Source organism: Pelodiscus sinensis, chromosome 6 (genome assembly GCF_052426305.1).
Source record: "Pelodiscus sinensis isolate ZL-2025 chromosome 6, ASM5242630v1, whole genome shotgun sequence".
Taxonomy (NCBI): domain Eukaryota; kingdom Metazoa; phylum Chordata; order Testudines; family Trionychidae; genus Pelodiscus; species Pelodiscus sinensis.
In genome coordinates, this window is record NC_143057.1 from 8,840,475 (window position 1) to 8,857,245 (window position 16,771).

General features: G+C 46.3%; 1 protein-coding gene across 3 annotated transcripts in view; it reads right to left on the reverse strand.

Annotated features, from left to right (window-relative positions):
* The window catches only part of PLPPR1 (phospholipid phosphatase related 1), a 174,818-nt gene that overhangs the window by 3,022 nt on the left and 155,025 nt on the right, over positions 1 to 16,771 (reverse strand). For all 3 annotated transcript variants that reach the window (XM_075931389.2, XM_075931388.2, XM_089779164.1), the window contains 3 exons: positions 9,447 to 9,697; positions 4,279 to 4,455; positions 2,372 to 2,503 (listed from right to left, as the gene is read on the reverse strand). In XM_075931389.2, coding sequence (XP_075787504.1) covers positions 2,372 to 2,503; positions 4,279 to 4,455; positions 9,447 to 9,697 — 560 coding nt within the window. The remainder of the gene's footprint in view (positions 1 to 2,371; positions 2,504 to 4,278; positions 4,456 to 9,446; positions 9,698 to 16,771) is intronic.

Sequence of the window (16,771 nt, forward strand, 5' to 3'; positions counted from 1 at the left end):
GAAGTAAATGGAAACATTCTCATTGGCTTCACTGGTCTTTAGATCAGGTTTTTGTCTGGTTTTATTGTGGGGGAGGGGGGTGCAATCCTTACACTCAGAAGGAAGACTTTGGCTTCCTTTGTTTATGCCCTGTGACGGGGTGGCCCCGCCCCGCACTGAAACCCAGGGCAACCACCTGGCGCCGGGGGCGGAGAGGGCCCCACCCGCACAACCCTACTGGGCATGCTCCCAGGGGAGCCAAGGTACAAAAGGCTGCAGGTCTGCTCAGAAGGGGCAGACCGTGGCCAGAGCTGGAGCTAGCGCCCAACCACTCGAGCCACAGACTGGACTGCCAGAGAAGGAGCCACCAGGCCTGCTGAACGCGCCGCTGCCAGGCCCAAGCCGGGCTCGACCCCAACGACGGAGCCGCTGGCCAACCTCCCGTGACCCAGGCACTAGACTGGCCACCACCAACCCTGACGCTGACTGGGGAATTATGCCCCGGATGGGGGTGGCAACCCCAAATGAGAGGGGAGCCCCCCGACATGCCCCATATGTTAAAAAGATATTTATATGTGTCTGAAAAGATAAGGCACTAATGTTTCCATATATACTATGAGTATGCTTCCCAACTTGGTCCTTCTGCATATGTGTGTGTGTGTGTGTGTGTCCATTCATACTAGTCACAAATTTGTGTGTGTCTCCATTCATACTAGTCACAAATTTTCCATCCAATCTTCTTCAATGGAAAATTGGAGTTTTGACTTAAAAATTTCCTGGAAAGTGTCCCCTCATTCCTTCCTAAAACATTTGTTCCCCCCCCCCCCCATTGGAGAACCAAAACCCCCACACCAAACATTTTTGGTTTTCAATATTTTGCCAAAGTCAAAATTTTCCAGAGAAAAATCTGTTTGCTGGCCAGCTGTAATGCCTACACCTAATATAATTTCTTCAGAGTGCAGTGCCATTCTCTTAAGTGCTCACGTTACTTGAACAGAAACGATATTCGTTGGGCACAACAGGTTATTTTGAAGCAAAAACCTGTTACGTTAAGCAGCCTGGGAAAAGTTTATTAATAAATTGCAGTGTCTTCATTTTCCCAGTAATTACTGGGGGTCAAAGTCAGCTTGGTCACATCGTACAAGCAGTGCAGGTGAAAAGGGTATGCTCGCCTGGGGTTACTCAGCTGCAAACAAGCAGGAAGTTTCTGTTTTTCTCCTGCTGAATTAGAGAACCGTTTGCTTGTTATTATCAGGAAAGATGCTACGCATCCAACGAAGAGGAGTTGCGAGAGCTCGGGATCAGTCCCAGAATTAGGACCATTGTACAACATATCTGAATCTGTGCTCTGGATTACGTACGTTAGTGTCCAATTGAAGGGAAAGAGAAGCATTGTACTGAGGGAGTTCCAAAGTATAATGAAATGGAATTATCTACCTTCCCGAATTTTCTGCCTAGGCACACAGGGGTGAAAGTTTATTCCTCATGCAACATGCATACAGATTCATTCTCACGGATTGCTTATGCTAAATCCTGCCTCTTCAGCTGTAGATGTGTGTTTGTGGCAATTGAAATTGACAAGGCCGGGACACAAGGGATCTATCTCTCTCTCTCTCTCTCTCTCTCTCAGAGATCTGTGCGTCTGTCTGCGAGTCCAGTTGTTCAAGAACTCCTCGTAAATGGTGAGAGCTAGGGCCACCACATTTGGTAGGCAGCTTCCACTTCTCCTAAATTAAAGCAGTCAGCTTTTGGTTGTGCCAGGACAAGTGGAAGCACCAGGAAAAGGGCTGTTTTCCATAACATGCAAAGGGAGGGGCTGCTGTTCGGAGGCACGTGATATGAGAGTAGCCGATGGAGGCAGCGAGCCCACAAGGGAGAGCTATCCTGTAAGCGTCCAGTGGGGGCAGCTACACCAACCAAGGCTGGAGCTCCGCCATCTCGCCTGCCAGCTGGGTAAGGAGCCCCTCTGCCCCCCCCAAACCCTTTCCCCCCTCTCCTGGCCATTAGCTGCAGTGCTGGAGACGGGGAGAGAAAATGCCCCTGGCAGCTGTGGTGGGGCTGGGGGGAGAAAAGACCCACGCCAGATGGGAACCCCACCTTGAGCCCCTCCTTGCCCCCCAACACTCACTCTTGCACCCCCCTACCCCCAGCCTCCTGCACCCACCCACGCCATCAGCTCCCTGCCCTGAAGAACCCAGGCACAGTCTTCTGGTTAATAGATATGCATAATGGAACAAACTCCTCTCTGGTATAACTCCCTTGCCTTTGGTGGAATTACACTGGGGATGAAAGGGGCCCTACACATGCATGTTTAAAGCGAGGTTAAATGGTGCTTTTACTCCGCAGTGCCTGGCAATGTTTCTGATGACTGTGACCGAGGGATTGACGGTACCTGTGCACTCAATGTCTCCAAGGGACTTTCCACTCTTGGAAAAGCCATGAGAGGCATCCCTCGGGGGTCTTCAGGCTTCGGTTTAGAAGGAGCTCCATGTGTTCCTTTAAAGTTGTGGACAACACACATTCCCTGCATGGTGTAGAAAAAAAGAGCGACGTCATCATGTAACCTCCCCCAGTAGGCAAGAGCTAGAACCGCTTCTTTCGAGCATTCACTCAAAACAGGACATTTGGGTCCTGATCCAAATTCTGCCAAAGTTTTGTGCTTGCCCGGAGAGGGATTTGATCCCAAACCATCCCCTTATCAGAATTGAACTACTAGTGATGTGACTGACATAGCTGTGAGCAAGGGCCTCTCAGTAATTTGGCCTGTGTAATTATTACCTGTGGATATGAACCATTCTCACTCTTATTTCGTTATGCCCCTAGGGAACAGAAGCCTTGATTATAACTGTGTTACTCTGTTAGCCCCGCTGACTGTCCAGGCCAAATTTTGCATCAGGGTATGTAGTGTACAGGCAAGTAAAATTCAGGACTTGCCATTCCATTAAAACTGCAGAGATCACTCCCGGATGACACCTGGCTCAATTATTCACAGGTTTAAAATGAAGAACATGCCAGTATCCTGCCCAGTCCAAGACACACTTGCACATTCTATGCCTGATCTGTGATGCGTCTTGGTAGGGGCCTGCTGCATTTCTGAAAGGATGTTTCACTGGAGTTACACAGTCTCAGACCTTTCCGGTCCCTGGGCAGCACCTCATGTTTGTTTCTAAGCATTCAAAGGCAGAGGATTCTGGAGGTTTTGGGATGAATTTTAACTCATTCAGTGGAACGGGGCACACTTCTCAATTCAAAGGCATGAATCCACCATAGGAGGGGGAGAAAGCGCCCAGTAACCCACCACCTGAGCACAATATCTTACAACCCCTCCATGCATAAACAAGAAATCTGGGGTTTCATTCAAATAAATGCTATCCGTGGACACTGTGAGCATCCAAGACCCATTAGCTTTTGTGGGGGAGGTCCCTGTGGCTTCACTGATTATCCCATGTCATCTGATGGGGTGCAGAGCCACTCTGAACCCTCAAACTCAAGTGCCAGAGTGGGAGAGGTTAGTCTTCCAGATAGGCCCAGCTTTTGAGCCAACCTGATTTTCCTCTATGTTACATTTGGTTTAAGTTTGTGTCATTCCTCTGTAACAAAGTAGAAAACCAGGCGTTTTGTTTAGTGCTTCATGCACTCAAACTATGATCTCGAATCCCACATCTGCCAAACTACAGACAGCCAAGGAGGCTGTGAAGTATGGGTGCCATGAATCTCATAGGCAGCAGCCTTAGGGTTGCATGCCAGAAACACTTTCCCAGGACAACCTCGGAGTCAGCCCTTTGCAATGGCTAAAACAGTACTGAGAAGTGTGTAGACGCCCATCTGACCTCACATTAGCCCTATTAGTTGATATCACCCTGGTTTTATGTTAGGATTTGCTCGGAAGAGAAATCCAATGAGCTCGGATGGGGTTGTGGGTTGAGTAATCAGGTTTGAAAGACAACTCTAGGATTAACTTAAAAAACAACAAATGGTCTGGTAGCACTTTAAAGACTAACAAAACATGTCGATGGTATCTTGAGCTTTCGTGGGCACAGCCCACTTCTTCAAATGACCAGGACAAGACATCCAACACACCGGTCATCAGAAGAAGTGGGCTCTGCTCACGAAAGCTCGTGAGACCATCTACATGTTTTGTTAGTCTTTAAAGTGCTACCAGACCATTTGTCGTTTTTAAAGTTTTTCCTGTTACAGACTAATTCGGCTACCCCTCTGAAACTTTTGAACTCTAGGATTGTTATGAGAATTTTTCTTTGCCTTTAGCTTGCCCTGAAATCGGGTGGGAGATTGGCTTACCAGAAACAACGCTACTGCGCTTCCCAAGATGAAGCCGGCAATCACATCCGAACAGTGGTTTCGATACTCGGAAACTCGGTTTAGCCCGGTGAGGAAGGCAGCACAGAGGGTCCCCAGACACAGCACGGGCTTTGCTAGCCTGCTGCTCTTTGTTTTAATTGTGCTTGTGATGTACATCTGAAACACAGCGCAAGCCACGCGTCAAAGAGCTCGGACAAACGTACAGGTCACGTTTCATCGACACATATTGCACCAAGCAGGGATGTGACAAATCCGATGTTCTGAGCCCCTGAATACTCAGGGGTTTGGGCAGCTCAGAGAGGGGCGTCGGAAGGGAACACAGATATTGGAGACGGGTGGCTTCAACATATCCAACATCCACTGGGTCCTGCCATGAGGGCAGGGGACTGGACTCGATGACCTCTTGAGGTCCCTGCCAGTCCTAGTGTTCTATGATTCACTCAACCACATGCAAAGCGATGGGGCAGTCTGAGATGGGCATAGTTCTATTGGCTGCTGAATGCTTACAGAGGTTGTACCTCGCAACACCAGCACCCTCAGGACCTGAGTGGTGCCGTACCAGAAAATTTGTCAAACCAGGGGAGGTCAATATTATCTGACAGCATTACCCACACTTCCACTGCTTGCTGGGCTCTTAAAAGTCATTTAGGGTACATCTACGCAGCAGTGTTATTTTGGAATAACTGACATTATTTTGAAATAACAAAATGAACATCTACACAGTAATCCATTATTTTGAAATAATGGTGAGTTGGAGGACTTCTTACTCCAACTCCTGTAACCCTCAGGAGCAAGGGAAGTTGAAGGTAGAGTACTCTTCCTTCGACTTCCTGCTGCGTAGACAGCGCCAAAAGCCGAATTAAGGCATTTCGACTTCATCTATGCAATCGATGTAGCTGAAGTTGCGTTTCTTAATTTGTAGACATGCCCTTAAAGTTCAATTAGAGCTAAGTAACAGCACAGAACACTGAGAGCCAGGACTATTGGCTAAAAACAAACTATATGGGACTACGGGGAACTTGGCCATACCCATGATAAGTGGACATCCAGCTAATTAAAATCTTGTCGGATCACGGATGTTGCTGGACCAGACTGTGCCTGATGAGAGAGGTTCAACCTGTATTGCATACAGGCTATTGAGTGTGGGTATGTAAGTCAGATGCAAATCCTCAATTTCTGCAGACACATACCCAAGCTAACTAGGGATATGAACGTGTAAACGTGTACATGGTTAACCGATGAGTCTGGGCTCATTGGTTAAGTGTCACAGTTACATGCAGGCCCCTGTGGGGAGCTGACTTTAATCCAGCTCCCCATGTGTACAAGCTTCCAATGAGACACCTGCTTCCCCAAACTGCCTCTGTATCAGAGGCAACAGCGTGGGGTTGAGGGGTGCAGGCGGAAGCCGGTGCTCGTAGGGAGCTGGCTTAAAAGCTGGCTCCCTGTGCACACCGGCTCCTATACAGCCACCCCCCAGCATGAAAACATAAAACCACTGGAATTTTCAGCGGTTACATGTTTACCTAAACAAACACATTATAACACCCCTAATGCAAACTAGGTGTGCAAGTGACTGAGTAACATCCATTTGAAAAGCAGACCCTGGGTGTTAAGAAGCAACCCAATCATGCCGTTTTGCCTGCAAGGGCTTTTGTTTTGACTTTGGGACTTAAATAAGTGACAGAAGTGGAAAAGAGTATGGGAGGGTTTGTTGCTGATTTTAAACAAATAGCTCTGAAAATGTAATTGCATGGTAAGAAGTTTTCCTGTGCTCAGAAATATCTATTCAGTAAACTCCACAAGCTGTGTCAGCTCATTTTTAAAGGCATTTTTGACAAAGAAAATAAACTAGTGGAGGAGCAATTAACAGCCATGCACTAATTTCAGAGCCTGTGATTACAGAAGTAGCATGAATACAAAGCTACTGTAACAACAAACAAAATTTGACAGCATAATGATAACCAAGTAAACACAATGGAATCATCCTCAGTGATAGGTTAAGTGTGAATTTCTTTATGCCTTCCAAACACAGCTTGGCTTTGTTGAGCAAAGCAAATGCATCCAGAGCACTATTACTTTGCTTGTCAAAAATGTCTCCAGCCACAGATCTCTCTGGTGTGCTAAAAACACTAGGAACTGCCGTCCTCAAGGATGAGGTGGGGGCTTTTGTCAAGGGAGCGGGATGATCAGGACGATCCAACTGTAAAATTAATTGGTAAGATATTACCTGGTACATAGCGACCTATAAGCTGCTAGCTTGTAAATGGACCTGAGCCACACATGATGGGACTAGTGCAGGGAAAGAGACAAATCCACCGATGTACCTTATGGTCTAGAAGCAGGGACGGTCCTTTGCTAGTTACTGTATAATGCTAAGGGCTGGTCAAAAAATTTCCTAAATGGAAAATTGGGGTTTTACCAAAGTAAAACCATGTCACGGAAGATATCCGCTTTCCTTGAGAAAAAAAAAAAAAGTTGGGTTTTTTTTGGTTGGAAAATTGAAATTTCCCAATCTGAAAATATATTGATTTTCAGCCAGCATTATCTGGTTGACAAAAATAAAAGGCAGGCACCATGAGAGCAGATGTTTCAGTTTGCTGGCAGTTCTGAAAAATCAGAAAAAAGGTTTCAAGTCTAGCCCTTAACACATTTTTAAAACTTTGAGTGAATCATAAAGTTGGGGGGCGGGAGAGGGGGAACCTTTCAGGTCACAGCAACATTATTTGATTATTTAGTGATGCATTTTTTAAAAAAGAAAATAAAAATAATTTTGAACGCAACGAAACATTTTGACTTTGTTGGAAATTTATTTTCCAACATGGAAAATTCTGTGAAACGTGAATTTCTGACATGTTTCGAAGTTACCAAATCTGGATTTTTGGCCAAAAAATAGTTTTGTCTGAAAAATGTCACAAAGCTCTGAATTACACATATAAACTGTGATCTGAAGTTACATCTGATCAATTAATTGTGCACCTTCGAATTACAAGCTTCAGTGATTTGCAATTTTTTTCAAAGGCAAAACACAAGGGAAGCCTCTATCTATAGCACAAACGTACAGTAGATGTTATGAAATTACAGATGAGTAATGGTCAAGAAGGAACACTAGGGGGTACTTTGGATCCACTGTTGGATGGGTGAATTGGAACGAACTTAACTATTGTTATAAAGTGCCAAGTCATTGGAAAGTTTTTTATGGAAAACAATGGAGAACATGGTATCAAAATAAAGTATCACTGTAGGAATAGTTACACCAATTCTTTTCTCCCTCCCATTTCTATCTTGAGACAACAGTTCAAAGTATCAACTGGGCTTTAAAACGAAATTGTGTGATCAGAGTTCTTTCCCTAAATTGCTACCCCAAGTTCTGCCATCGTGATTTTAGAATGTCCCAGTGAACTTTATCAGCTCTTGAAAGTAACAATTCAGCCCTAGCGACAAGGAGTCCTGTGGCACCTTATAGACTAACCGATGTATTGGAGCATAAGCTTTCGTGGGCAAAGACCCACTTCGTCAGATGCATGTAGTGGAAATTTCTAGAGGCAGGTATAAATAAGGCTAGAGATAAACAAGGTTAATTCAGTCAGGAAGGGTGAGGCCCACTTCTAGCAGCTGATATAGAGGTGTGAACACCAAGAGAGGAGAAACTGCTTTTGTAGTTGGCTAGCCATTCACAGTCTTTCTTTAATCCTAAACTGGCGGTGTCAAATTTGCAGATGAACTGTAGCTCAGTAGTTTTTCCTTGTAATCTGGTCTTGAAGTTTTTTTGCTGCAGGATGGCTACCTTTAGATCTGCCACTGTGTGTCCAGGGAGATTGAAGTGTTCTCCTACAGGTTTTTGTATATTACCATTCCTGATATCTGATTTGTGTCCATTTATTCTTTTATGTAGGGACTGTCCAGTTTGGCTGATGTATATAGCAGAGGGGCATTTCTGGCACATGATGCATATATTACATTGATAGATGTGGAGGGAATGGCAATACTCCTCTCATACTTGAATCCAGTCCTAATGTGATAACTGCCAATTTTATACTATAGAAAACATTCATTTACACTCGTTTTCTGGGAGTAGAAGACTAGTGTAATTACTCACATGGGAAAACCATCTACATGTTTTGTTAGTCTTTAAAGTGCTCCCAGACTATTCATTGTTTTTTAAGTTTATCCTGTACAGACTAACTCGGCTATCCCCTGAAGCATATGACATTATTGATGAGACAAGCTATTGGTGCTCTGGATTTAATAAAATCTAGATCCAAAAGCATTTGTAAAAGGTGCATGTTTTAAGTGAGACCAGATTGTAAAAAGAAGTGTTAACGTTTCCACTTCTCCATCAGCAGAAGGCTTTACAACAAGACTCAGTTTTCCTCCCTAAAAGACTAACTTCCTGAACAGCTGCATTAATTTGGGGGTGGGGGTCTGCTATCAGAATCTAGCCCATTGAACGGCAAAACTAGCAACGTCTTCAACATTGTCATAGTCCTTACTCTATCACTTATATAGCCCTACGCAAGCCATGACTAGTCTTATGCTACAGGTCAATGCTAATGTTGCCAGAGAAAACAAAGATGAATGATATTTTAAAGGGGCTTTTACAAACTTTGAATTTTCCCCACGTGGCAGGATAGCATTGTCACCTTTAAACTGTACCCCAAGGACTCAATCTTATCTTTATTATGCTGGCAAAATTGCAACACCGCCTTTAATGGGACCTTTGCTTGCATGAGAAATTTATCCCTATCAGGGGACTAAACTTCAGACTAAGCAGAAAAGACTCTCCCCAAAATAGTAACACTTACCACTTGATATTGTACTGACTTTAAGTAAATAGCTACCCTGGGAGGTAGGTGAGTATATTATCATCATCATTTTATATGTCAGGAAACTGAGGCAGAGGTTAAGTAATTCCCCCTAAGTCACATAAAGTCAGTGGCAGAGTTGGGATTAGAACTGAGGGTCTGGGGAGTTGCACTTGCTTACACCAGTGATGCATTTGGGCCAGAAATACCATTGCCCCCATGACAAAAGCAGGGCTCTCCCCCATCCTGCATTCACAAAAGAAAAGGATGTAGGAGGCTAAATGAGACAGTAGCTATAGCAACTGAAACCCGTCAGGGGAACCGGCAAATAGCTTGGGCACTTACCGTGGCGTAAAGGGCTGAGTAAATGCTCAGAGCAGCATGTTTGGATGGAAAGGATCTCCTGGCCTTTTCAATCACTTCCAGGTCCCCGGTGCAGATATTCCCATTGTTTATGAACTGGTGGTGAGCCCGGCAGTCGCTGCCTGTGTAGTTGGGTTTACACACCGTCAGGAAGTACGGAGCCAAGTTCCCCGTCACTACCTGGCCAGCATTTACAAATATGTCAGTGGCAAAAAGTCCAAATGCAAACACTCCTGTGAAGGGGTTAGAAACAATAAATTATTATTCACAAAGGTTTAACGCATTTTCCAGTGCGCGAGACAAGCAAAAGTAATGAGACAGAGGCCAAGTCCTGCAGTCCCAACTCCGGCAAAACGCTCACTGGAGTCTTGCCGAAGACCCTGATTCAAGAAGCACTTAAGTGTCTGCTTAGCTTTAAGCAGGTGCTTAACTCCCACTCAGTCCCATTGAGTTCAATGGGAGATAAGAACAAGCTTAAGAGTTAAGCAGACCCTTAAGTGCTTCCTTGAATCAAGGCCTAAGCAATGCCTGTGCAAAGGTTTTAGGCTTTTATTGGAAAACTTCAAATCAAAATAGTTCTCAAGGCCAAAGCCTCTGGCCCGGCAACGGTTTATGTGAGTAGCTAGGAACATTCAAAAACCTGTGTCACCCGATGCAATGCAAAAGGCGAAGGGAGTAATTTAAAAAAAAACATGATCAGGCTCATGTCTGAGGCTCATAATTTGATTCGCCAGGTAAGGAATGTCTTCTGGAGTCCAAATATCCACCAACCTGATGCTGAGAAACTTAGATTCTGATCCAGCAGTACTGACCAGCTCCTACAGGCCAGCTTCTGCCATCTTTACTTATAGGGAGTAGTATCTTATTCCTTGAGTGGCCAGAGGAGTTGTTAGGGTGAGTGGTACCTTACTCCTTGAGTGGCCAAAAGGCGGTGTTAAATACTTTCAGACCCATGCTAGCATTGGTGTTTGGTCCTGCCAGCCTAGCTTTTTCCAAGCTCCCAGTGACTTTAATAGGAGCTTGCTGTTTGCATGGCTGGAGTCCTGAGCACCATCAGGGTGAACATTCATAAAAAAGGAGGTAAGGAGAGGCCCAGGTTGCTGGCTTGTGCTCTGTGCACAACATGGACACTGGGGGGTGAGGAGGAATGACAATCCATATTTCACACCTGGAAAAAGACCACGGTGACTGTGCGTTGTACCAGGTTACTCTAAAACCATGTTTTATAAGAACACCCTGCACCTTTGGCATTTCCCATCCAAAGACATCAAAGTGCTTTACTAGAATCAACAAATTCACCCCTGCTCCACTTTTGGGTAGCAGCTACCCTTCTTCCCATCTGACAGAGAGGAAAACGGAAGCACAATGTTCCAATGTGTCCATTTCGTTTGGACTGCTCTGATTTTTGGGGTGCCTCGTGGAAGACCCCCTGAACCCTACTTTCAGCCACAGAGACGCCCATGACTCCAGAGAAGCTGGTGGGAACTGAGAGTGCTCAGTACCTCTGAAAAATAAATCCCTCGCTGTCTCAACCTGCTCACCCAAGTGGATGGACAGTTTTGAAAAACGGGGCCTGAATTTCTTGTGGCAGATCTGGGAGAAGAATCCACATCTAGTGCTGGGAATAGAACCCGGCCTATGCTTTAACTTCAATATCCTCCTTCCTCTTTCACACTTAAAATTATTTTAGCATCAATGATTTAGGTATTAATCATTTATAGCAATTTACCCCTATGTCTCGGTAACGCTAAGCGGCTGCTGCAGTTTACATTTAAACCGGTATTCTCCTCCTGCTTCTTATCCTAAACCATGGAGCAATGTTGCTGAGTGCTGCTAAATAGCAGCTCCGCCCCCCCACTGCTCCCAGAGATAATTGTATTTCAGTGGTGGGTAAACTCATTACGAATCCCTTACCTAGCTCACAGAGTTGTCAGACTTAATGAATGAATGTTTGTCAAGTGTTTTGAGCTCCTTAGATGACTCTGTCTTCGTAGTATAATAATGTGTATTATCATCATACGTTTTCAATATTAGAATAGATAAGAATGATTATTATTTAAAAATAGTTTATATTACTAAAGTATCAATTATTAAAGTATAGATAACTTAGGGTGTGTCTAAATTACATGGCGCCGTCGATGGAGCCATGAAGATTAGGCTGATCAGCAGAGGGAAATGAAGCCGCGATTTAAATAATCGCAGCTTCATTTAAATTTAAATGGCTGCCGTGCTGAGCCGACAAACAGCTGATCAGCTGTTTGTTGGCTCAGTGCACTAGTCTGGACGCTCCCGCGCCGACCTGAAAGCCCTTTATCGACCTCCCCGTTATGCCTCGCAGAATGAGGTTTACTGGGGAGGTCGATAAAGGGCTTTCATGTCGACAAGGGAGCGTCCAGACTGCCCCGATCTGCCGACAAACAGCTGATCGGCAGAGCAGGGCAGCCATTTCAATTTAAGTAAGCTGCGATTATTTAAATTGCTGCTTCATTTCCCTTTGCCGAACAAACAAAACTACATGGCTCCGTCGACGGAGCCATGTAGTCTAGACGTACCCTTAGTGTACTTTACAGTGTTACCTAAGAACCATGCTGCCAATGACTGATTTGACAATTTCAAAAAGTTCCATCGAATCAGAGGTACAGAACAAAGTACATTAATCAGAACTGCAGAGTGACCTTATGCTCCAAGGAGTATTGTATCTTGCCTGTCATACACAAGAAGCAGAATATCCTGTTTATGGTATTGCCAAACCTACCCATTCAACACCATCAACCAGGCTTCCCAAAATCATCAGACTGGCCTAAAATCATGAGATTTTGAAGTAAGGAACACTAGGTTCTTTACTTTTGCTTCCTGGTTCTAAAGCTTTAAGGGCGTCACATTTTCAAGTTTTTCTGCACAACCCAATGGTAATTTTTTGTTTTTTTTGTAAACTAAGACAGCTGAGACTCTCAGGCATTCACATAAAAACAGCAGCTGAAGCTTGAAGAAAAACATTTAACCTCTTGTAGCAATAAACCCTAAGAGCGGGAAACACTGTGGTTTAGTTTATTTCACTGGCAAGCTGTGTAGTAGGGATGTTACATCGAGTTTAATCAATTTATCGACTAGTCGATTAGTCAATCAGGGGAGCCAGGGTGGGGTTAGGTCCTGGCCCCAGGAACTAACCCTGCTGTGGCTCTTCCTTTTAAATGCATGAAGAGCCAGTAGGCTCTTTATATATTTAAAAGGCTAAACTGCAGTTTGGGGGACCCGGTGCAAGCCAGGAATTGGCTCTCCCAGCTACTCCCAGCACCAGCTCCTGCTCTCCCCCCGCCCCCCACTTATTGTCTCTGATAGAGGCAGGAAGGTGGGGGGAGAAGCGACTACTCGAGGGACTAGTTCTTATATCCCTACTGTGTACTATACTTTGATTGCTCTATCCAGGGTGTACTATACTTTGATTGCTCAACCAGTGACACAAGCAAGGAGCCAGCAGAACAGGTCACTGAACAGCCCCTTTCATAACATTAACAAGGATCAAAGCAAACTGCTCTAGATCCAGCACTCCATCACATAATAATTGACCCACAACAGCAAAGAAGTAAGTGATGGAGTAACACTTACAGGCCGCATCTAGACTGGCAAGTTTTTCCGCAAAAGCAAGTGCTTTTGTGGAAAAACTTGCCAGCTGTCTACACTGGCCACTTGAATTTCTGCAAGAACACTGACGATGTCATGTAAGAAATCAGTGCTTCTTGCGGAAATACTATGTTGCTCCCGTTCGGGCAAAAGTCTTTTTGCGCAAAGCTTTTGCACAAAAGGGCCAGCATAGACAGCTCAGATTTGTTTTGCGCAAAAAAGCCCCAATGGCGAAAATGGCACTTGGGGCTTTTTTGCGGAAAAGCATGTCTAGATTGGCACGGACGCTTTTCCACAAAAAGTGCTTTTGCGGAAAAGCGTCCGTGCCAATCTAGATGCTCTTTTCCGCAAATGCTTTTAACAGAAAACTTTTCCGTTAAAAGCATTTGCGGAAAATCATGCCAGTCTAGACAGTTTACTCAGGAACTGTCTGCAAAGGGATATTTATACTGGAATAAGTGCTCCAGTGAAAACACCGTATATAAGTTGCACAGGCATAAAACGTCGAGGGAGTTTGTACCAGTCGCTATGGGGGTGTACAAATCTCTGTTGTAGGCACTTGTATGGCCCCCTTTACCATGGCAGCTGAGGTGTATTTATCCTCACGACACCCCTGAGAGGTAGGAAGGGCTATCAAACGATACAGACTGGTCTCCTGGGAGAAACACACCAAACCCACGGCAGTGCGGGAGAGATGCTCTTTTATGTGCTCGCCAAGTCCCGTGCACATCCCTAGTGCCGTGTAAGTAACCGAACAGCAACCCTAAAGCATGGGCATTGTGCAAGGAGCCAGCATGGGGCCAGAACGCAGCGTGGCAGCCCAGCCCCAACGTGGCTGCTAGGCGGCTCACTGCTGGGCTTCTTAGCCACTGGATTCACTTATGCATGGAGCCAGTTCATCCTTCTGGAGAAGGGAAAGCCCCCAGGTGCAGCCAAACTGCAGGCGGAACCCCATACCTCAGTGCACTGCTGCAGGCCTTGCATGGCCGGGAGGCTCCTCCGAGCAAGGTGGGAAGGCATCTCCAAGAGGGCGAAAGGGCTGCCAGAGGACAATCTGTTGGCTGGCTCTGGGCTGCAGGTGCTGGCCTGTTCTCAGATGTCCCTGCTCTAGGTATGGCATGAGAGATGCTGTGTGTTTCCATAAAACACGTACAAACGCTACCTCAGTCAAGCCTCACTTTTCCTCCACGGCTGCCATCTTCCCCACCAAACGGCTCGGTCTGTCTCCTCTCATTCCTACAGCCCTCGACACCTATTTCCTCCTCTGATTCTCCCCTCCATGCTTCCTCGCCCAGCGCTCTCCGACTCCAGCACCTCTGCTGATAGCTGGCTCCATGGAAACTCTGGGTGGCACAGATACTTGGCAGTAGCTCTCAATGACAGGTCTTAAAAAAGCTGCCCAGGAGTGGGAGAGCAGCAGCTGACATGGCAGGAGGAGGAGAGTAGGAGGCGAGTGGCTGGAGAATGAGGAGCAGAAGCCCTTTATTATAGAAAACCCTGGGTCCCTATAAGTAAAGCAGCAGAGAACAGCACATGGACGGGCGTGCGTGTGATATCGGTGTCTCTGCGCCTGTAAGGCCACTTCCTGAAAGCCCACAGGGGACTCGCTGTCTTGGTCATGTTCAATTTAATCGGCCACAGGAAAGTGACCTCACCATGTTGCTCCAGAGCTGTACATGGAATTCAACTACAGGGAGTCCGGCCGGATTCTGGGGGTCAGAGGAGCAGTGATTTTCAGTTTGTCTTTGGAGGGTTTGCGGTCCTCCAGCCAACGCCTACCCAAGCATAAAGCTTCTAATTAACGCTTGGTGTTCTGCTGAGGGATCCACGGAACATAAACCTATCGAGCTGTTACACAACATTTTCCCTCCAGAGGTAGGAGCAAAGTATTTTACAAAAGAAGGTATAGCACTAGCTCCATTTTAGAAAGGGGGAAACTGAGGCACGGAGCAAACAGACTTGCCTGCCAAGAGGCTAGGTGCAGAGCAGGGCCCAGGTCTCTTGAGTCTAGGTTTATGCTTCACCCACGTAACCAGACTCCTTCATAGAGACTTTATGGTACATGTGTAGGTCTGCATGGCTCAGACTCACCAATTGGCTCCTTGAGGCCATGAAGGTGTGAGATACTCTCTGCTGTGGGGATAATGGAGCCTGCCTGGGTCTGGCTCTGATACCTGTTAGGTAGGGACAGAATAATGGCCAGTCCCTACTCTCACTGTGTCAGTGAGGAGTTTCCATGCCAGGCTTCCTTGGAGCAATCCCACTCTGACCTCAAGACTAGCTGGACCCGGAAATTTGGAATCCCAGAGCCCTGAGTTCCAGGGAAGAAGCAGGCAGCTGGAGGTAGCAGGCTGGGAAGCCTTGGTGGGGCGAGAGAGGGGGATGCAAATTCAGTTTTAACCCCGTAACGGGCTAAGAGGATGCTAGCAGGACATGCCTTGCTCTACACATTGCAGAGAAGCAGAGCCAAGCCCCAGGCTACAGCCATGGGAAGGACACCCTGAACCTGCCCGGGGGATTGAGCTCAGCAGCTCTCTGGTGTATGTCTTATCATAATAAACCCCACTTGCGCTTGTGGAAATAAAGCTTTAATTTCATTATTCAGCTGCCCAGCGAAAGGTGAGTCTGTGTTTTAAATTAAGCTGGGAGTGGAAGCTGAGCCATAAAGGTGCACAAATCATGCAGTCATAGCATACAAGCTATTGGCCATGCAGCCATGTGATGTGATGCCTTTCTGGATGTCTGATTGGCAGGCTGTTTGCCCGTACCAAGGTTGATAGCTTCATCAGATGAATTAGAAACTGGAGGACAATGAAGCCCTCCACAAGACACACGCCACTCACACTGCCAGCTAGTCAGGAAGGTCTCAAACCACGGGACAGAGAGGCTATAACCACTGTATATAAACCAACTAAATCCTGCAGGGATTTAGGACCCACTGGAGCTAGAGCAGCATGAGAGCACTGTGGAGTTTAGAGAGCTGACGTGCTGCCGGCCTGGGCAACCTTCATTCGGAGCTGTCCTAACTTGCGAGTGCTTTCGGTTAAGGCTGTCCAACCCTTTCCAGTATAAAGACCTGCTGTTCATTGCTTATACTTTTGTGAAAATGTAGCTGTTCAGGCTGTAAATTTTCCATTCCAGGTGCCAGCCTACAGAGGAGATTTTTGGGGGAAGTTTTATTACAATGGTTCAGATTGAGAACCATGGATCTAGGTGAGCGGATGGACCCCCGGAAGACCTCTGCATATCCCCAGGGGTACATTTGGCTGAGAATCACTGATCTTAACCCACAATCACCAATCGGTAAAGAGCTATTGCTCTCAATGTAGGATGTATCCTATCTCCATGTTCAATAGCACACAGTCTTATGGCTCAACCTGTGAAAGGTCATTTCGTTCTGGAATTCTTCCCCCGTCTGTGTCAGCAAAAAGGGAGAGAAACTCAGTATATGTAAACCCAAGTCGGATTTTAGCTCCTTCTCTCAGCTCCAGGCAGTCTGCAGTACAGGGCCATCCTAAGAGTTTTGGTGCCCTATGCAGCCCTAGAATCTGCACCCTCCATGGGGCTGGGCTGTGGGGGGCAGGAGGAGGGTAGGAAGGATGGTGGGAGGCAGGCAGACTGAGGGGCACAGCTGGCTGGAGCTGAGGGCTAGGAGGTGGAGGACTGAGGCAGGGAGACTGGGGGCC